Genomic DNA, 22,534 nt, shown 5'->3' with positions numbered 1-22,534 from the left:
TCAATGGACAGCAAAAGAGAGATTGAATTAAAATGTTGTCTTGTGATGACATCATGTTAGGGATGGTATTTAAACACAGCAAAAAAAAAAAAAAAAAAAAAAAAAAAGGAAATAAAAATTTGTCCTGTGAAAAACACGAAAAACAATGGCAGAACAGAACAAAAAATTCCCCTACAGTTTAAAATACGGGGACACTTCGCTCAGCCTTATTAATAAAACAGATAAAAATTACCTTTACATAATTAGCACATATTCGACTCTTACAAGGGTTTACACATTTGTAGCAGTAGAAGAAATAGCTACTGTTTATCCTGATAGCCTTCGTAATTCCTGTATGCCCTACAAAATGTCTCCAACTGCTGCAGTGTCCTTTTGCTATGCACACGCATAAATAGCACTCAGCAATTTTTACACTTTCCCCATGTCTTACAAAATGAGCGATAGTCCATATGCTGTCAGTCTCCAAGTTTCTATCCTCAAGCTTAGAAAGTCAAATTCTGCTGCCTCTTATGCTAGGATTTTAGTAGACTTACCACAACACAGAAGCAGAAGTTTTTGTTTCTTTTTAAAATCAGAACAGAGATAAAAGTGTGGTTTCTTTCCTTACTCTGTGTTGTGGCTCAACAGTTGGTTCTTTGCTCACAATATTATATTAATTATATTCTATTATTACATATTATATTATATTTAGTATCTAAATATAGTGGATCTTACAAAAAGAAGGAGCAAGGACAACAGTAGTGCTACTGAAGTGCACATCTACAATTCTCTTAGCAGTGAGTTCATCTTGTTTATGTTTCTGAAAACCTGTTGAGCCACAGAGCAGCAACTTCTCTCAGCAGATGAGCATGACAGCTGGAAAGGGTCATTTCTTGAACAGCCTCAGCCTGGTTTGCAGGACATCTGCCAAAAGTTAGGATACAGCCAGCCATCTCAGCAGATGGCACAGTTTAAACTGGTGCACTTCCAGGAAAAGGTGGCAATGGTTTCCAAAAGCTCTTTTCCTTTAGGATACGTGCGTGCAGACCTTTGAGTTACTGGGGCTGGCTGACACATAATGTGTATAATGATTCAACTTCGTTATGTTCTTTTTTACAGAAAAGTCCCCCCTGAGACAGCCAGGGTTCCTGGTGGGACAAGGAGTCCTTGTTTTTCTGTGCCTGGACAAGTGCAAAGCAGTACTGTACACAGATTGTACAGATATTTCAGGCATTAATCCCAAGTCTTCCAGGTTTAGCCTGATTCTGCTACTAACCTTTTCCTGCTGGGGTTATGTCATCACGTTGGAATAAGGTCCTTGGAAAATGGACTGTTTCTAATCATGACCAGCACTTCTGTGTATTGCAGGTGTGACTTAAAAAGACATCCTTTAAATACAAAAAAGAATCACCAGTAAAGGATCAAATACTCTCCAGGAGATAGCTGAAGCCATGACTAAAGTGCAAAGATAGCAGAGATTAATTCATATGGCCTGTTTAGATTGGAAGTTGTAAAAGTTGGACAAAAAGGAGGACAGACACTTTTGGTTCTGGAGTTTTAATACTCTTAAAGTTGCTCCAGACAGATCTCGGACTTAGTTTGCAGCATTGCATCTGAATGAAAGGAAATTCTGTTTGTTGAAGGTTGACCCCAAGGGTTGGTTCTAAGAAACCCCTTAAAAGCAACAGCTATGGAAACAAAAGATGCACTGCCTAAACCTATTCAAGCATTTCAAAGCCCCCTCACAAGATATGGTGCTTAAAAAGTTGATAGTGCCTTTTAAAACCACAAAGTTGTTCTTTTTCAGACAGCAATCTAAAAATAAAACTTTAGCTAAGCCTAACATGCTAAATACATGAGTTGAGATCACTTTCTGGTGGTTGAGGATGGGCTTTAGGATGACTGAGTCCCAGGAATATTTATAACCATTGCTGGATCGTGGGGCCTGTCGGTCAGTGCAGAAGTGTCCTCTGGTGACAGCAGTGCTCACGAGCTGTGCCAGGACTGCAGAGCCCAGCATGTGACTGATGGTGGGATCTGCACAGGAATGCTCATGAAAAGCAACTATGAAGCCCCATGTTGCCCAGAGTCAAATGCAGAACTGCCATCCAAACCCCAAACATTTTAGCATCCTGGCTCCCATTTCTGCCATTTTGAACACAGAATTCACAGCAGCTGAGCCACAGCACTGCCTGTCTCTTCAAAGTCCTTTCCTCTCCAAGCTAATTTTATCTATAGGGTGCTTGAAGGAGAAAAATTGGAAAGCACGTAGATTATAATACACATTATTATAGGACTGTTAACCTAGGAACTATCAATATAAATCCTAAATATATTGGTAAGACAAGGCTAGCAAATTGACAAAGCTGAAGTTGGACTGGGCGCTATCCTAGCAGAGCAAGGTAATCCTTGTAGAGGATTCCTTCTAACCTTGTTACAGGGAAATTCTGGGACAAGCATGCCATTTTCAGTCCCTCCACATGGCATGGTTAAACCAGGTAGCACAAGCACCAGAATAACTCCAGACCACAATGCTGTGATACAGTGCTGGTGCAGCAGCTCTGTGTTAATCAAATAAAGACCCTTTCTTTCATGGTTCTTTGAAATCAATCTAAGGAAAGAGACGAACAACAGCAGAGAAGACAGAAGTGAAAGCTGATCTTCCATGGCCATCGGCCAGCGTTTTGGAGAGTATGCTGTCATGTAACATCCTTGTAGGAAACTTGGCCCAATCAAACATTTCTCTCATCAAAAGCGAGTGACCTGAACAGCTGGATAAACGTTGTGAGCAAGCAGGGAGGCGCTGGCAGAATGCTGGGGCTTGCTGCCTTCTCCCCCCTCTGGCAAAGGCTGTGGGACATCGTGTGAGCTGAGCACCTCCAGCCTGGCTGGCTGCTGCGTACCCAGAGCCACTCACAGGGCAGCTGCTGATACAGCACTGTCTTTGGAGACCCAGGAAACACTTTTTTTTCCTTATTTCACCCCTAAAAATAATTTTTAAATTGAGTTGCACTGGAAAAATTATATTTAATCTCAGCAGTTTTCCAGGAAAGAAGCACTATAAATCCAGGCAACTGATATATTATGATGTCAGTGCACTTTTTGGAAAACACATGCAGTCTGTGGCTTTCTGCCCCAAGAACATTTGAGGTGTAGCTTGTATTAATGTGCATTTTAATGCACTGCAAGGAAGCCTACAAGAAAGCTGGAGAAGGTCTTTAAATTTACAAGGGCATGGAGTGACAGGACAAGGGAGAATGGCTTCCCACTACCAGAGAGCAGGTTTAGGTTACGTAAGAGGAAGAAATTCTTCACTGTGAGGTTAGCGAAGCACTGGAACAGGTTGTCCAGAAAAGTTGTGACAGTGTTCCAGGCCATGTTGGATGGGTCTCTGAGCATCCTGGTCTAGCATCCCTGGCCCATGGCAGCAGGGTTGGAACAAGATGATTTTTTCAGGTCCCTTCTAACCCAAGCCATTCTCTAAGTTCTAGGATTCATTAATGATAACCATCGTTTTAATAGTCAGTGACTTAGAGCAGTTAAAAATCCCAAACTTTGCCTAAGCATATACACATACATTCACAAATACACAAACACATTTTAGGGATGGTGCTATGTCAGCATCCCTATTGGGAAACAAGGTAATCAATTTACTTACCTGTCTTTATAACTCTTCTGATTTGCAGCACAAGTTATTTTACTTTTTGCATCAGTCTTCATCCAGACATCATCTTCAAACCTGAGTGCCCTGAAATGGGAAGCTTTCTTATTGGTGGTAATTGGAGAGTCTCTGAGGAGTTTTTACACAGTGTAGAAATAGTCCTCAGAAAGAGTTCTTGCTAGCCTCAAGAAGAGTTATCTAGAACCGCTGTGATCAGTTACAGCAGTGACCACCAAGAGGCAATGTGACCAGTGGTAGATATTATTTATTGAATACAAACAGATAAAACTTGGAAGAGTCAAGATTGCTGCAGGGTAAGGGTTAACTCAGTGGTTACATCAATGATTCATAAACCACAAGTGTAATCTCCTAATTCCTGAAGTACCAGATTACCAGTGCAGCACAAACATGGTGTTGGGTACGACTCCAGCACAGTCAGCTGTCCCCAGAGACCTGCTCCCTGCACGTGTCCATGGAAGGCTCTTCACTTCTGCACTGTGACAGATGCAGGGACAGCTGGTTGTGGGGCAGCTGGTGACTGCAGTGAGTGGAGTGGGGCTGTTCAGGGTCTGCCTCCCTATAACTATATATTCAGGCTGGTTTTCAGCTGCTACATACTGGTTTCTAATGCCCATATTTGCTAAGATTATGCAAGATAATATTTTTTTATTGTTAATACTAATGTTTAAGTGCTCTGTGCTAAGTGCTTAAAACCTCACCCCTCCAGAAAAGAGCCATCCACTAGTGGGTGCTGGGGCACCGTCCCCAGCTCAAACCCCTCACAAAGAAGAGTGCTAGCTCACATCTGTCATGTGGGCTGCCAGACCAAAGCAACACAGGCTTTCCAGCATTGTTACAGGCTTCCAGAAATCAGACTTCCTTCCAGCAGGAAGGAATCTGACACTGGATATGCCAGTCAAGGTGATCACCTGCCTCCTAATACAGGTGAAGGCACTTGATACAAGTCCTAGCTACACTGGTGTTGACACCTAAACATGAACAGCCAGTATCAGCTTGACTGCAACCACCTCAGAAGGCATCAGCCAGCATTTGAAGTGGCCTTCTCCTTGTGACCTCATCCTGCTTGGGTAGGAAGGGCTGCTTCTAGTACCAGCAGTCACTGCAGGAATTGGTCTTCTGCATGTTTGTAGCATGTGGTGGCCAGGAGGTGAGCAAGTTGGTTTTGAGGAAATGCTGGTGTTTCCTGGACAAGAGAATCCTTTGGGTTGGGAACCCAAAGGGACTGGTCCCATGGCTGTTGAAGAGTCATGTACAAAAAAACATCAGAAGAAATTGCCTAGGGCAGTTACTCAGCTCTGACATGAATGAAAGGGGCAGAATGTGCACATCAGGAAAAGCAGCTGGTGTTGCAGTATCCGGATACATGCCAGGGCTAAGATCTATGGGAGCAACCAAGAAGGCAAGACTTTCACTGTTGCATCTTGTTAAAATGCTTAGAGGACAGATGCTACACTTGAAGCTCAATGAAGCCTACTGCCTGTTTTCTGTAAGAGTCTGGTACAACCTCATTAGTCTGAATCCAAGATGAAGCTGTTCACCCTATCCATTTTGACACCTTCATGAAAAACTTTTGCTTGGAGCCCCTGGCAGATACTGTACAGATCTTACTCTGATGGTAATGTCAGGTGGGATGGCTGATCAGGGGAAAAGATTGATGAGGAGCATGAATATTTCAGCCCCTAAGACAAGGAGGGAGAGAGAAGTAACTCCTTTTCCCAAAGGCCATAAGAAAGCTATCCTAACATAGCTCAGAAAAAGCATCACTGAAGTTTGAAAAAGCTTCAAAGAAAGTACCAAACCAGGCAGCCTGCTCTAAGGAACTTGGTTCATGCTCCATGAGCACCACTAAAGCCAAGGACAATCAGAGCTGAACTGCACATACAGCAGACAGGAGTATTTTAAGCACAGCAGTTCAAAGCAGAATAGTACCTCCTGTATTTCACCTTCAGTGCAATGTAAGTGAGGCCTCAGGCTCGCAAACTTAAAGAGAAATTTGTAACTTTACTGAGTACAAGCATACAAACACCATTGTCATAAGCAGAGATTTGGGCTGGACTGTTCCCACTTGCTCTATCCAAATCCAAAATTATAGCTGCATTGTTGAGGGGATGCTATTGAAGGAAGTAACCCTGGAAAAAGAGTGATAGGAATGGACAGCTGGGAGCAGGTTTGGGACAGAAATTGTTTAAATTACATCTGCCACAGATAGACTTATTGAGCTCACTGTGCCCCCTCCTCAAAATGTATTCACATTCAAGTCAATGGGGATTATTCATGTGAACAAGCACAACTGTTTGTGCAACTACCAGTCAGGACTTTCACAGGCTCTCAGGACTGGACAGATGCAAGGGTATCAAGCACAACTTATACCCTGCAACCAAGTCTTCTGCTGCTCATATTCCCTGCAGAATTTAGCATTCTTTACTGGGAGCATTTCTTTTCTGGGAACAAAAAATGTCTCATAAATCTAGACAGAGACGTCAGCTCTGAACTGACAGCTTTCTGTGGAAAGCTTCCAAAGAAACTTGTAAGTATTAGCAAACATTTCTGAACAACATCCTCCTCCTTCTCGCTCTTATGATTTTTAAAAATTATTAAAAAAAAAACCCAGCCCACAACTGCAACACTTTGAACTGATCAGTCTCCTATCCACTGCCACCCATTCCCTCAACTCAAGAGAACGCCCATTCTCACCACCTCTAAGGCAAGGTAAGCACTACAGCAGCCAAAGAAAGCCCACAATTACACAGCAAGTAATTGTTAGGAGCATATTCAGGTTTTAACCCTTTAACACAAGCTGCATAAACACAGGGGGAAAAGATGCTGCAGCAGCAAGCCTCATGTTTCAGTTTTTCCTACCACTCCCTCCTATCCTCAAACTTCCACTCCCTACTTTTTTCTTGAAGTATGGCATATCTCCATGAGGGCATGACTGATTTAAACCTATCAACTCAAACTGAGCTTAATTTAAATTAATAAATATTGAAAATAAAACTATCAAGCATACTAAGGATACTTTAAAGAAGCTGCTGGTCAACTGAACAAATCTGAGGTTTTACACATTAGAGATTCAAATTAAAGATTCATACAACTTACGCTACTCAAGTTACACTGTACATACTGAGGGACACTTGCATCCCTCAGAGACCAGGTATCACAGTGGCTGCAGCTGCCCAGAGTGCTGGCTGGGATACCCATATGGGAACCAGATTCTGCTGTGTTGCCTCCAGCAAATTGTCCTTGTAAGTTAATGGGAAGGTGGTGTAACAACTCAAGAGGATGTCCAAGCTCAACATACTTTGAAAAAATGTGTCATTTTATTTGTACACTTCCAAAGTTGAATGTAGAAATTCAAGAGTACAGTCCTGCAAATTTACTCATTGCTAGAAGAACTGCCAGGGACACGAGAAGGTATTTATTGATTGATCATCAAGTCAGAGGGGAATAAACAAACAAACAAACAAAACCCCACCCTCCAAAATTTAAAAAGTTATGGGACTTTTTTTTTGCCCCAAGTACAAATTTTATAAATACAAAACAAATTCACAAATTACTTTGAATGCTAAATAAATATCTACTTAATAAACTCAGACCGAATACCTCCAGCCAGCACTGGTACAGTACTTGAAAAGATATGCAGTTGTACTCATTAGTGTTGAGAAGATATACTCAAACAAGTTTTAACAACACACACAGTTTCTTCAACTGTGCTACAGCAGAAGATTTTCTCTGAGTTGATAAAGCCCTCAATACCACAGCTCCTACAAAATCTAGAGGATGAAACAATGTTATTTTGTGCAGGAAAAAACAAAGTACTTCTGGAAGATATCTGGACACATGAATGTAATAAAAATGTACAAAACCTCTGTAAACCAGTACTGTATCCAGTACATCTATCAAAATTATCAGACACTGAATAAAACTGTAGCAAAGGTAATCTTTCCTACATTCTCCTGAGTGCTTAATATTATATTGAGAATATAGTGCAGGCCACACTTCAAGGTGGTTAAACAGTTGTTATTGCTTTAAATAGACATGACGACTGCGTAATTTAACAATCCATTTTAATGAATGTAATAAATTCCCTCAAAAATCCTTTGGAAGGCAGAGGTTAGATTCGTGACTTCTTCACCGCGGGAGCGGTGTGGTCCACGTTACCAGATGTGATTGGAAGTCCAAGCTTTTGAGCCTGAATGTGGAAGAAAGCTTGAAGTCTAGTTCCAGCTTTTGCTTCACTTGTGTTACGAGGGTTGTATTCAAAGCAGTTCGAAAACATCAGCTCAATATCTTCAATGAATTCAGCTAGGGAATAAAATAAAGTAATTTAGCACGTTTCAAGTCATCAGACAGCAGTCTGACAAACCAGTATGACACCAATAAATTAGTACAGTGATCCTATGCAGAGCTGCAACACAGAAGTGTCTTTACGTCTGTCAAGTTTCTATCACTGTATCGGTGCCGTTCCGTGTCAACATTCTTCAGTTTCTCTGATTATATCAATACAGGAAATACAAATCAGAGATAGGAACAACAGTACCTTTTCTAATTATTCCATCAGTGTCACTCATTGATATTAAAGGCTTGAGAACTACCAGAAGTTTTATAGCTGCCCATTTCTTATCTCTTACATTAGTAGGAAAGGAACTATGTTCAACAGATTTTATTAAAAAAATATTACTAACAGCTCTTTTAAAAAACCCAAAACCCCAAAGCAAACACAATTTCAGCTTTCTAATCATTCAACACAGTTCTATTTTAGGTCAAGCATTAAAAGTGAGAGAACATGGTACAATATAACCCTTTCAATAAATAATACTTACATGCTAACTTATATTCACATTTATTCACTTTTTCACGGATTATATTTAAGGCAATAGGTTTTTTGATTATATCATAGTAGTCTGGTACCTAAAAAAAAAAAAATCCAAACAAGATTCATGGACAAACAAATGGAAGCTTAAATTCTGCCTATGTAAAACATTATGTGCTTTAATGTATCAGCAAAAAGCATTTATGTTTTGCTTTTAAATAAACAGAGGAGTCCTACACAACTACCTTCATACCCTGAACTGAACACTAGTTTTCAGGCACTGCTTTTTTTTTTTCCCATCATTCAAGTAGCAGATTACAACAAACATTAGCCAGCAATTTAATAAATAAATCTACTCCTAATTGCCCTGTGAACAACTGTAAGAAAATTGCATCAGCAGATAAGCATTATGCTGTCCGAGCTATTCCCATCTGTCAAGCACAAAAATTACTTCCAATATTTATGATTTTTTATTTTTCCTGTAATATATTACAATGTTTAAAGCTCTTTAATCATGAGTAATAACCATTTTGACTCCACCAGTATTCATTCAGAATTCAGAGATCCCATTTACTTGTGTTGAAGAGCAGCAAGCAGGAGACTGTACACAAGTACCAGAGAGAAACCGCCACTCCAGAACAACGTCCATGGGATCAAGAGTCAGGGGAGGAAAAGGACTGCCTAACCTGTAAGAGTACTCATCATTTGGACCCAATTTTGAATCCCAGTAAGCACCAAGTCTAGGGTGACCGTCTCACAAAGTGGGGCGGGAGAAGTAAAAGAAAAGGTATCCGATCCAAACATGGCTTCCCCTCCTCCAAGGAGAGATACCCGCATGCACTATCATGTATGTTTTAAAACCAAGTTTTTGGTTATGGCCTGTAATTGTACTCTAGATCAAGTGCAACCTGCAAATGAACCTAAAGGAAGAATTAGTAGAGAAACATAATTAAATCGATGTGTTTTTCATTCCTTTCCCTTTAGGAGCACTATTTATGTAATTACTAAAAAGAAAAGTATTTTTCTCTTTCCAGCTTGCTGTGCACTGCTCATTCAATGTATTCTTTATATTGTCTTAAAGGCAGCTAAAAATTTAAACCAAAATATCTATAATGATGAAGAAAATCTGGGTCAGGTATGGATTTCTCCTTCCATCTGTATAGAGACTATCCCTTAGTGATTGATTCAGGCAAACCAGAATGCACTGAATTCTAGCAGTTTAGTTTCAGCATCAAAATTAAGTTAAATTCTCCAGCTTTCCTTGCATTCACCAGATTCTTGCCCTTCCCAACATAATTCCAATACTCTAGTAGGCAGTCAGTAATCTCCATTTCATTCCAAATTCCTCTCCTCCTCTACGCTTACTTTGTTCATTCACATTTGTACATCATTCTCTTTGTCCAGCTAGATTAATCCTTCCAACTATTTGTGTCTCTGAATTCAGTGTTTCAGGTCTTCATTCAACAGCTATCATTGCTAATTTTAGCAGAGCTCTTAAACACCAAACGCTAGATCCTCAAGAATGCCTGTGCAGAGTTGCCCCAGAGGGCTTGGAAAGGACAGGCACTTTGGCAGGGTCAGATAGCTCCAGCAGTGCCTTACAACGGACAAGCCAGTGCAGCCTGCAGAAAGCAGCTTTGGGAAGTTTTGCTGTAGTAAAAACCTCTGGAGCAGCACTTACTTTGGGTACCCACATTATCATCCAGTATTTTGCAATTTAAACAAGAGGGAAATGAAGAATGAAGCTACAGAATCATCTTTTTACTGCAATATTTTTAAGATCAGCGTGAAGTTGTTTCTATCTTATTATTTATTGCAGGTCTCTTCTCAGAAGGTCTTTGCATAAATTAAAGATTAATTCAACTAATTAATTAATAACCACACGTTTACCTGTAGCAGCCGTGTCCTCTAATTATTTGGTTGGGTTTTTTCAAACCAAAGCATTTCATATTTTAATATGCCTAATGAAAAGTGTATTTAAAATTTTGCCAGTACCACACCAATTGTAGAAGTTATTTCTGGCACCAAACATCTGAGCTGAAATGGAAGAGTTCTCCTGAATCCCACTGCTTAGCTCTATCCCCCTGTTTGCACCATGCTGTAAATTCCCAAGGTTTACCAGCAGCAAGCAATACTCTCAGCCATTACTGTTCCCTCTACAGCTCTTCAGTTACCTGGATTTTGGAAACCAGTTTCATGAAAGGCCAGCTGTCATCATGCCGCACCAGTTCCACTATGAGCTGTTCAAAAGCTGAGAGTTCATGGACTCCGCCCTGACGTCCTGAACTTCTCCTGTTCAATACTGGAGGAGATGATTCTGAAAAAAATGACAACCCAACACCCCACCAGATAAAAATTAAAGCCTGATAAGTAAAATAAAATTTAAAAAATAAATTTTAAAAAAAGTTGAAACACCATTATTTCGGGGTACTAAAACTGTAATTTAAAAGAACAAGGCATGTAGTTTGGCCTAAAGTATTAACTATATTCCAGTCTTGTCATTTACTACTAAAATGTCTCTCTTAGCATACAAAATGCTAAGTACCAGGCCTTAGCTGGGTGCCTCCTCCATTGTATTAATTTTGGACATGATTTTTTTTTCACTGATTTCAATCTTAAAACAATTTGTTAAACACTTGAAGAAAAGCCCTGTTAGAGAAAAACCAGAATAAGCTGCCTGCTCCAAACTTTTACTTTCACAAAAGCTCTATTCAGACACGTTTTATCTGCTTTCAAGAGTAGTCAGCAGGGTAGATAAAGGAAAAGCTCAGAAATTCTGAATAGTGACAGAAACAATGAAGAATACAAGGCTGCTACACTGGAGTGCAAGCTCTTTTACACTCTTCAGTCTCACACTGGGTCCTTTTTGTTTTTAAAAGGTATTGTATCTTTCCAAGTATTTCCTTACCATCAAAGTATTACCTTAACAAGCAAGGACACTGTTAGCCCTATACCAGGCAGACAAGCTTTTTCTTCTGGCAGCAGTTTCTTGTTCTGTGTGTATATTCCCAATTTCGCTACCTTCCCTCTATCTGTGTTCTTCACTGTTTAATTCTTTAATAAAATAAAATCATAAAAGCTACAAGTAAACATTTGCATGGGTTAAGGCACTTCCAAATTTTCTATCCACTTATAGAGCATATTGTGTGCAAATATGAAATTTCAAATATAGATACAATAAATCTGATGGCTGAAAATTTTAAGGTTCACTTCTGTCACTGTGAAAGAAAAACTGCCTTCAACCACTACTTATAGTCTCCATGCTCTACCACACAAATATTTTAGCAAGGAACAGAATGTGGATTTTGCTGTGATAAACATATTTCTCTAACCTGCAGATTGTCGTTTTCTGCCTCTTCTCTTGGGTTCAGCAACAGGAAGAGAAACCTTTGAAGCAGAAACTGGAAATTTCCTAAGCTGTTCACTGGGATCTGCAGGATCAACAATTCTAAACCCAAGAGAGTTGGAAGGGCTGTTTCCCAGTGTGTTATCAGCGCTCTTTCTTCCTCTTCGTCTTCTTCGAGGACCGATTAACTCCACAAAAACATCTGCTTGTAATGAACTTTGGCTCTGACGAGTGGTTCGGCTATTAAGTCTTAAAGTGGGCTTTGTCACTGGTGAAGAGGCTGATTTTATGTTTCTTAAACCCCTTCTGGTAATTTTCGATGAAGATTCAATTTGCTGGCTCCGAGAAGTGTATCTTGCCTGACGTTGGCTGTTCTGACTTGAGAACGGATTGTTGAGCTTGGCTGCTCTCATTTTTAATGGAAACTTGACCTGAGATCTTCCTTGCTTTGATGGGCTACAAAGTGAACAGTTATGTTTATTTATCCAAAATTCCATTCATCTCTTTTCCCTCAGTTTTCTAATTCAGCATTTAAAAACCCCAGCCATTCAAGGTTGAACTGGTAAGCAGCTGCCTTGCAACCAACCTGATGCAGTCACCCATAATTACTGTTATCTTAAATACTCCTCTGGGGCCTCTTAATGAAATATTATGTAGAGTACATACCTTAAAGAAATGCTCAGAATTCTGATCACCTTTGCAGCTTATGCAACAGAAATACATTCACTGGAGCACCAGCTATCAATTTCTTTAAATCACTTATTTCTCACAGCAAGTGTTAACTACTAGGATTTCTGAACATTATTATCAGCCACATAAATAAAATGCAGTTGTACAATGCTACTTGTAAGAATTAAGCTCTGGTCAGGGTTTATAACTAATACTCAAGACTCCCTTTACAGCGGAGAGACAAGATCCCAGAGATAAATTTATTTCCTGAGGGCATACTGAATCTCAACTGTCAGAGCTGCAAATAACCTTGCTTTAGTCAATTCAAAAGACTGTACAAAAAAGAGAAGAAGAATACTCTGAGACCAGAAAAGTTTCCTTCAATTTTTATGTTGCTGGCATGTGTATCAAATCACATTTTTATTGAAATGATCACTTTGTATTATTTAGTTGATTGTGTAGTGTTTTTTGGTTGGTTGTTTTTCAAGGAGGTTTTCCTGGGTTGTTTGTTTGGGTTTTGTTTGTTTTGGCAGAGTTATGGTTTTGGGGGGCTTTTTCAGTGGGTAACAGTGGTTTGGTTTGTTTGTTGGCCTTTTTTAAACAACTACTGCATTAGTCCTCAAGCCTTCCCAATGTCATGTGGCCTCTGATGGATTGCTTTCTCTAATGTTCTAATACTGTATGCATCTAGTCCTCCAAAATTCAAAAGTGGACAAAAAATTAACTCCTAGTTTTCTCCAGAAAACCTTTACTGTTTGAAACTCTCTTGACATTCAAACAGTATTTGTACAGAACTGTAGCTCCGATGGCCTTCTCTCACCCACACATTCAAAGCTGGAATTTTTATCCTGAAAAGTGAACCCAAGTCCAGTAGCCCTAGCTTTTGTCAGTATTAAATCTTTTGGTAAGAGCCAAATTCACAACAAGCTGCCATTTTTCTAAAAATAAACATCTTTTTCAAACTAGAGTTTCAAGATACATGCTTATGTGAACAGTTACTCCAGATAATGATCAAGGTGACATTTTAACAAGTCTATTTACCTTATCTCTTCCTCCTCTTGAGATTCATCCTCCTCATCTTGCTCTTCTTCATAATGCTCCTCCTCACTTTGTCCCATCTCATCATAGTTTGTTTCTTCTTCCCCTTCTAGTTGTTCAGCAGTCTCTTCATCACTTTCCACAGAAGGTCTCTGTCTGGAGGAGAGGCGTCTAGAGCGCTGTTTTGGTCGGCACTCTGGGCAAAACCAATCTCCTTCAGGAATGACCTAGAAACAGAAGGGGAAATTAAGAGAAAAAGCGTTAGCAATATGCAAGTATGTTTTAAGAACTATTCAAGTCCTGTATGCAAAGGAAGCAGTTCTTTCTCCTGAGATACCTTCAGCTTGGGCCTGATGCAGTAAGTGTGATATCCTCGGTCGCAGCCATCACACAGCACCATGCTTTCTGCATCGCCTTTCTTCCGACACACTTTGCAGCGAGCGTTGAGGATGGACTTGGACCAGATGACACTTCGATCCAATGTCGACAGGTGAAGGAAGACTTGGGACAAGCTGGTAGAAGAAAGAAGTGACTCTCTCCAGCGATCCAGAACTGTTTTATAGGACCGTCCACCATCACTGGCATCTTCCATTGAAGAAGGGGATTTAAAAAAATAAGAAAAATGACAAACCCCCACAGAATTATCAAACTTGTTTTTCAAATATCCAGGTTAATCTAGAATAAGAGGTAATACTCTGACTGTCAAACAGCAAGTAGCAAACTGGGATAATAGTTCAACCTTTGTCTTATCTCTTCAGTACTGGAGTATTTTCTCCATAGTTTCCAAGATGCTGGAGCTTTAAGATTTTACTCTTCAATAACTATTCAACTTAGAACTTGCATATACACAGGTCATTAATAAGACAGTAAACTCAGACATCAATCTGGAAATCTAATTTGATTCAATTTATAAAGTATAAAACATTACTTAAGATCATTAAAAATGATCACATGTTCAATTTACCTTCCTTTTATTTACATCTGGAAATCCCAAAATATTTAAAGAAAGGGCCTGAAACTTCACTGGCAAAGAACAGCTTGAAGGGCACTTTTTACCCACACTTGCTCCAGTACAGTCTACCAGAGAGCCTTTCAGCCCTCTGCCCATGCCTCACTGCCTTCCTTCCTGCCCTGCTCTCTGCCTTCACAAGCATCTGCATCTCTGTGTGACTGACCTGGATGAAATATAACTGTTTCCTTAATGCCTTTTAAGCAATGTAGCACACAGGAAGGAACTGTGGTGCACACCAAGTGTCAAACCAAGTAACACCTGAGTTCCTAATTAAGTTTAAAATAAACAGGGGAGGGAATAAGGGTGAGAAATTAGATGGTATTTTCAAATAGTTTTGGTTTGCAATCCAGGCCATAGAAGCGGCCACACAAACACATACAGCGAGGGGGCACTACTGAATGGGAATGGACAGCTGGGAACTAGAGAAGCAAACAGGGTGTTTGAGAACCTGAGAGAAAATAGAAGGCATAAATGACACCCTGCACTGCTGCTGCTGAGCAGAAAGCTCATTTCCCTATTGAAGCCAAAAGTTATTTTTTTCATTTTAAAGTAAGAGGGTTTGAGGACAGGAAGAGACAATACAACAGTGCTTTTAGTTATGGAGATATCTGCAGACTTCCCTTCTACAAGTGACAGTCCAGCTACTACTGCATGATCTCACTTAATTAATGATGCACTCCAGTACATAATACCACCCTGCCTGCTGGACTACTGACAGTGGGCACATGAATGGCCTGTGATGCACCTGTCTGCCAAATTATTTATTCTCAGGAATAGGAAGAGAAAATATCTAATAACAAATAAAATGAAAGAACAAAAATGAGACTAATTGCTCTCCTGGCAAGACCATTCTGCCTTTTCATCAACTGGCTGTTAGGATTTGTCTAACCTTGCATACATTTGCATTAGCAGCAAGCAGCACAAGAGAAGTGATGGGAGAAGGCAGATAAACAGGCAACACAGCTTCATAAATAAAATCCAGCCACTCCTGAACTGCAAACCTGTATTTCCTAACATTTCCTATTACTTAGACCTTAGGCTTCCTGTGTTAAGTTCAGTCTTCTGAAGACAGCAGAAAAGGTCCTTTTCACAGCACTGCAATGTATCTCCATGTATTTTTTTTTAAATTCAGTAGGAAAATTAAAATACCTTAAATCGTATTTTTACTGTAACTCTTAGAAGGCACTTTATCTTAAGCATATATATAGTCTGGTAAGCATTTATTTGGCTAACAATGACAGCTTGAGCATTATTACTTTTATTTGGAGGTTATTTTCAGCCTGGATTGGCTCACCAATATAGTTCATCACACAACACAACAAATATATTGGAACTGTGAATTTGCAGAGTAAGTAGAGACGAAAATTACTGACCACAACCTGCTTCAGCATGTCCTGCTGCTGAAACAAACAAGCCAAACAACACCCACTGTTTCAGATCCCAATTTATAAAATAAGAATAACACTTTTTTCTTCCATCCATCATCTTTCTCATTTATATTGTTAACTCGGAGGGAGAAATGGCCTCTTTCTTTGTATCTGAGCAGCTCTACACTGCGCAGTGGGATACCCTTCTGTCAGCTAAGTCCTCCAAGCCTTGCTACAATGCAAATGAAGTCATTTGACAGATCTATGCACTCATCTATCAACAGCTAATTGAGTTCAGGGAAGGGTTTTCCATTTGTTTTTCTAGAAAGGATATGCAGTTGCACAATGCTGTGAAGTTTCAGAAAAAATGAGGACATTAAAAGAAAGGGGAAAAAAAAACCCAGGATTATGTGAACAGGCAGATTTTGATCCCAAAGTGGAAAAAAAAAAAAAAAAAAACCAACAAACCACAGTTCTTTATTCTGGTAGCAGAAACCTTTTTCTTAGTTTTAAATATTTGAGCTGTATTTGTTTCATGTTTAAACCTTTGGCTTCAGTACCTTCAATGTAAGGAACTGGCTACAAAATTAATTAAGTAAAAAACAATAAAAAAGAAAACCTGATATTCAATGCTTTCTAATTCTTAGCAATACAAGTAACATTTAAAATTTACCATCTCTCTGACTAGTCTTGTCTTTCACTCTCTTCCTCCTTTTATACCCCCAGTGGTGCCTTTCATCATCTTCTGCATTACCTAACATTAAATTCATAGAGTTATTTCAAATACCTTTTTGAAGCATGGCAGATTATTTTTAAATTACTTTTTATATTCCATAAATGTGTAGTCTAAAAACATGACTGGAACAGTGGTTCACAATATGTGCAGACAGTGAAGGTAGACAGTGAAGGGTAAGGGAGTACTGTGCATGGATGAATTGCACATCCCAGTGTTTACTTTGACTCCCACTACAAAGAGAATGCTTGAACTAAAGGCTCTGAATCCTACCCTGCCTTACCTTTCTGTCCATCTCTGGTGCAAATGGCCACAGGAACAGATACTAACCACAGGTTTCTCTCTCAGCAAACAATTTGTTTGGTCTGTGCTACCACAAATCTCCTCCCAGCTCAAAAAAATGTAGCCAGGTTATGGGCACAGTTCTCAAGGACCAAGAGAATTAGTTCCTCTGTCCACTTGAAACAATGTATTTTGGATGTTTTTGTGCAGGTATGTTCTCAAGTATTAAAATGATTAAATTAACCTCTCAGGAAGGAAGAGCCATGGTCAACCTCCTCTGCTCCAATTACAAGGCACCTTCTTTGACTGTCTTCTCTGAAGAGTAAACAAAAATTCTTTATCATAAAAAAGCCCATTTCCACCATTGCTGCCTCTGCCCATGAAATTCTGCAGGGAAGTAATGAAAGCATAAGAAAAAAGTATGTGTATATACCTATCATATCCCAGGATACTGTTGGAAGATGTCTGATGTTATTATGAGAACAATTATAAATAGGAAAGGAAACAGCTTTGGGAGTACAGGAAACAAAGATAAAAACTAAAAAGAATGGAATTGAACAAAGACAAGCAAAAAGGAACAAAAAAAAAGTTTGTTTTTTTTTTTTTTTGTCATGCAAGAAGTGCATGGAATGAGTTACAAAGCAGGTAAATGCTTCCCTTGATTAATCTCAAAGGTGCTCCCATGAATTAGAATCCAACCTTTTGCATGGAAATCTGAAGGATGCTTAAATGACTGAAGTCCTGAACTAGTGCAGAAGGCAGACTTTTTTTGTGGATGCCTCATTGAACTCCAGGGCAACCAAATCACTTCATCATTTTATACCTCAACTTTCACATCTCTGTAAAAGGAATGATGAGACCTATTACTGCACTGCAAAGTATTTTGAAATGTAAGGAAGAGTAAATTTATATCAAAAGAGAAGCAAAATTCATAATAAAAACTGCTAGTATTTCTTCCTTCTCAAACAATTTTTTTCTGAGAAGCAGCACTTCAGAGTTTCATACAAACAACTATTGAAAAAAGCAAAAGGCTTTTTTACATCTTAACTCTGAAATTTTTGCAGGAAAACAATGTACTGCAACTGCACTCCCTCCTTTCCATGAGTCTCCTGTAACATTACCCTGGGCTGCACTGAAGGAAGAAAAGCCAAATTTTTCTAGTAATATTCAATGAAAAGATTTCAAAAAGACAATTCATAATCAAGAAATGCATACAATTTAAATCATGTTACATTTGATCACCAGACAACAGAAGATTAGTGGTCATCAAGCAGTTTTGTGAGGCTGAAGGGGCCATTTCTGGGGTTTCCAGATCTCCTTTCACATCGCTATCTTCTCTGTCAGTCTTTTCTTGCTCTTCCACTTGAACATTTGGTATGCACCTCAACTCTAAACCTATCAGAATCACCAGCAAGGCTCTTGGCAGCCTGATAGAGCCTCAAACAAAAACGGAGCCGAGAGGAGCAGCTGGTCCTTTTATTGCTGTGCTGGGTCCCTTTGTCTGCTCTGCACCCTGGAGGCCACCAGCATAAACCTGCCAGTGACCGCAGGGAATTTCAGTGTGCTGGCTTTAGGACTAGCAGCCATAAATGAAAACAAAAAATTGTTAAGTATGGCTCCATTCCCTAATAGGAACAGAGCACAGTAAAGGGAGGGATAGAGCAGGCAAAGAAACTTTGCAGTGAAAGGAAGAACTGAAATACTGACAAAGGCAGCATTTTCAGTGTGGTTTAAAGCAGAAATGCAGGGGCACTCTTTCTACTGCAAGTGTTCCCCTGTACTGCTACCGAAATAGAACTCCCAGCACTTGCTTGACTTCCAATATTTTTACTTCAATGTTAACTCAATCAGCCAAAAAAGTTGGGATTATCAGATTTAACACGAGAAACAGATATGCAAGGCATTTTGTCTAGGGGAAGTTCCCTTACATAACTGGAACGACTATTACAAAAAATCCCTCCTGTTAGAAAAAAAACCCGAATGAGTGCAGAGACACAGTAATCTATAGAAGAACAGTTAAACAAACCCAAAATCTCCTCAAACTAAATCCCAGTGGTTACAAACCTAGAGTTAATTTTTATCATCAGAAAGCTGTTGGTCACACTCTAAAGGGGCCAGGGGAAAAATGCACCACAGCTTTGAGCACCCAGCAGTCCTGAAAAACAAGTGTCCACTTTTCATTAAAAGGTTTAGCAGCACTACAAACACCTCCTTGTCAAGTTGAGAACTTTGTCTGTTTTCATATACAATCTTGCCTTCATTCAGATTCACCTCCTGCTAAAAGCGGCCCATTACACCACTGAAAACATGAGACATTTGGCACCAAAAAGCAAGAGGGAACCTGACACTGCCACTTAATGATTAGGGCAGCAAGCCAGACCAGAGGACACCTGGGATCCTTCCTGCTCCTCAGTGATGTAGGTATTCTATACATTACTGTAATCTTAGAGCGGTAGCATTTTTCACAGCAGAAGAGATGCACGGACACATTACAGTAAACAAACATCAGAGATTTAAGACATGCAAAACACATATATTTGCTTTCCTTATATACTCCCTTTGTCAATCAGTATAAAACATCTAAGAGAACAGGATTTCCAAGTTAAAAAAAAAGCCAACCCACCATCATTCCAAAGGTAAGGTAAAAACATGAACCAACATAAGATTATGGCAGAGTTGAAACCACCAAAAAGAAGACAGAAGACTGCTAAAAAGCTTTCTCTCCAATACTTCTGGGGCGTTTTTCTTCTTTCAGTCTTTTCCCTCTAACTCAGGATGCACGATCAATGGCCACAGCCTGCCAATAACTATGTTTTTCCCCTTAGGGGAATAGTAAACTTACAACTGTCAGCAAGGGGCTGCCAGCAAAGTACTCTCAGACCTCGTATGGAAATGGAGGCATATAATGCACAATGTATTTACAACTTGTACATGAAAAGTAGGACAAATGCTAGAAGCATTGTCAATTAACAGTTGTGCAGGTTGCAATCTAGTCATATAGCAGGAAATAAGCTGTATCATGCCTGGCTTGGAAAGTGCAGACATATTTGAGTTGACCAAACACTCAGCCAAGTAAACCTTTTAAACAGCTGCAGTTTCAACTATTCCTGTGCTCTCCCCTTTCATCTCAATCATTTGCTGCACACTTCCCTCTTCTAGAGGTCATCACACCGATATCAAAAGTTTGTGGAAGGGAACCCATGGCCACGTGTCAGTCTCTGGCACAAATCTTGCTCAAAGCCATCTTCAGTGGCAACTGATACCCAAACAGCAGGCTTCATGCAGGAGCAGCCAAGATGCAGAAACAACTTCAGGTCAACTGCACCAACAGGACATTAACATCTTGTGTTAACACACCAAAACCTGCATTTTTGTCTTCAACTACTACAGCAGAGTTTGCCAGAGCAGAAGGATTTTATACACAGCGATTATCAGAGGAGAGTATCAGTCTACCAGGGTGTGCAGTAGTTGCTGCTCTGGAGGACCCTGGAATGCACTGTGCTGGCAAACCAGAGGTGAGAGGTAAAGCAGCCCAGCAAGCACAGAGCATAGTCCTTCCCCAGTGTGCCATAAAGACAGGAAGTCTGACCAAGACAGCCACCTTGGGAAGGAGAAACTACCTTTACACATTTCTCTAAGATCAGAGTCCACTTCTGAATTGCAAAAGGATCCTAAGGAATCCAGACCTAAGGGATCATGGGAAAACAAACTGACTTTATGCACTTTGGATCCTCTCTCTCACCTCTGGAGCCTCATCAGAGGAAGCCAAGTAAGAAATATGTGTCAAAGTCAAGCTATAATCCTGCTTTGGTTTAAAGTTTTCTTGCAACCTTTTATTTCCAAGTTTTAGAGCACAACTGCAAAACCTGAGAATCTTAATGTTTGCAATGTAAGTATTTCCTACACTTTACTGTAAGTATTCTGTTATTGCTGAACAGGGTGATCCAGGCAAACTAGGCCTATATTGCTTCCTCTGAAACAGTATAAAAAGAAGCAAACATTTTTGCAACCTAGAACTGCATGATATACTGGTCTCAACAGTAATTCTGAATTATAGTGTTCCCCCAGAAAGCTTAATCAATTTCTGCCTAAGGGTACAATTTGTCTCCCAATGCATCAGTATAACTGTAGCACCACATAAACAAGGTCACTGAAAAAAAATTTATGTTAAATAAGCATGCATTTAAGAATTTGCTTGTTAGTTAATACATTTTATATATATATAAAAATATATAAGTGAGTGTGTTAACTTTTTGTTCTTTTCCCCAAGATGTCCTTCCAAAGCATCCAGTCTTAACAAAACAAGCAAGTGGGTTTGGGGTCAGGGGTCTTACTGCAGTGTTGGGGTGCATGTGTTTGGTTTGTTAGTCACAAAATCTTACACAAGACTAGAGACATAGTTTCAATTCTGAGACTTACCAAGAGGTGCTTTGAGAAACCTGCGTTCAATTCCTTGTTCTATCTGAAGCAGTGCAGATGCCAAGTAGTGGACCACATTACTGACTGGCTGAGGAGTACTTGTGCTTGTTGATGCAGCACTTGGAGCTTCGGTTTTTAACCCAAGGAGTCTAGAAGAGAAATGTTTTAAATTATCTTTGAAGTCTCTGAACTTAAAACCAGAGATACGTGCAAATATATCTACAGAAGCTTCTTATTTTAACTTCATGTATACGCATGGATTACTGACATGAACGGATACTACACAGTGTGACGAGCTATCCTAATGTTTATGTTTGCTCAGCTAGCCTAGTTGATCTAGACAAATCCTCTTTAGGTAAGAGTTATGTAAATTGCAAGACATGTGGATGACAAATTTCAAAACAATTAAGATTTCCAAAAAATCTAATGTGACATCCATCAGCTAGTTTATGACAGATTTCTGTGAAGAACAGAGTCCCAATAACTCTTCAGTGAAAACACTTCCAATGGCAAAGTGTAGCCTTTTAGAACACATCCATCTGCAGTTCAACTACATCTTCAAAAGGACTTTTGAAAAGAAAATATAAACTAAAGTAATTTTTAAATATAAATCAAGAATTGTTAACTTGTACGTCCTCATCCTTGAAGGATCTTTATAAAATACTTTCATGTAAGGATGGTTTAAAAAACCTCCCAAACAATAAAAAAAACCCTGAAACCAACCAAACAAACCCCACAAACAAACAAGCAGACCACCAAAGAGGTAGTTTTCCAACAAAACAGGACCAAAAGACTAAGTAGTAATTTCAAAATGTAGCCAGTCTTTCTGAACCACAAACATTAAGTAATGTGTAGGAGAGCAGCTCACACCACTTAAAATAAAATTCTATTTCTACTTGGGGTTTATAAAAAATTAACTAATTAACACTGTCTGGATTCTGCCTTATTCTTGTGAATAAGCAATGCTTTTGGTTGTCCCTGTTCTTTTTTCACACTTAAAAGCTGTTCATTATATTTTGCAGTCACACACATTTTGAGAGCCTGAAAGCAAACAGAAAGAAAGCTGCGTAGTTATTTACATTTCACTAGTCAAACTCCAAGGTCTTAATGAGATGTCACTTGCTCTCAGGTGGATAAAAAGCCCCATATCAAAAGCAATCTGTCACATGATTTCAGAATCCCATAGTCTGATTTGAT

The 22,534-nt window shown here is 39.5% G+C and overlaps 1 protein-coding gene across 5 annotated transcripts in view; it reads right to left on the bottom strand.

The window, feature by feature from the left end:
- Positions 1 to 7,708: 7,708 nt before the first annotated feature.
- The window catches only part of BAZ1A (bromodomain adjacent to zinc finger domain 1A), a 64,258-nt gene continuing 49,432 nt past the window's right edge, over positions 7,709 to 22,534 (bottom strand). For 3 of the 5 annotated variants that reach the window (XM_068192928.1, XM_068192927.1, XM_068192930.1), the window contains 8 exons: positions 21,338 to 21,486; positions 16,577 to 16,657; positions 13,862 to 14,109; positions 13,528 to 13,751; positions 11,804 to 12,273; positions 10,646 to 10,788; positions 8,482 to 8,569; positions 7,709 to 7,963 (listed from right to left, as the gene is read on the bottom strand). In XM_068192928.1, the coding sequence (XP_068049029.1) occupies positions 7,773 to 7,963; positions 8,482 to 8,569; positions 10,646 to 10,788; positions 11,804 to 12,273; positions 13,528 to 13,751; positions 13,862 to 14,109; positions 16,577 to 16,657; positions 21,338 to 21,486 (1,594 nt within the window). In that variant the 3' untranslated portion in view covers positions 7,709 to 7,772. The remainder of the gene's footprint in view (positions 7,964 to 8,481; positions 8,570 to 10,645; positions 10,789 to 11,803; positions 12,274 to 13,527; positions 13,752 to 13,861; positions 14,110 to 16,576; positions 16,658 to 21,337; positions 21,487 to 22,534) is intronic. The other 2 variants (XM_068192929.1, XM_068192931.1) reach the window with 1 other exon arrangement.

Source organism: Anomalospiza imberbis, chromosome 6 (genome assembly GCF_031753505.1).
Source record: "Anomalospiza imberbis isolate Cuckoo-Finch-1a 21T00152 chromosome 6, ASM3175350v1, whole genome shotgun sequence".
Taxonomy (NCBI): Eukaryota; Metazoa; Chordata; class Aves; order Passeriformes; family Viduidae; genus Anomalospiza; species Anomalospiza imberbis.
This window is presented reverse-complemented; position numbering and strand designations above follow the sequence as displayed.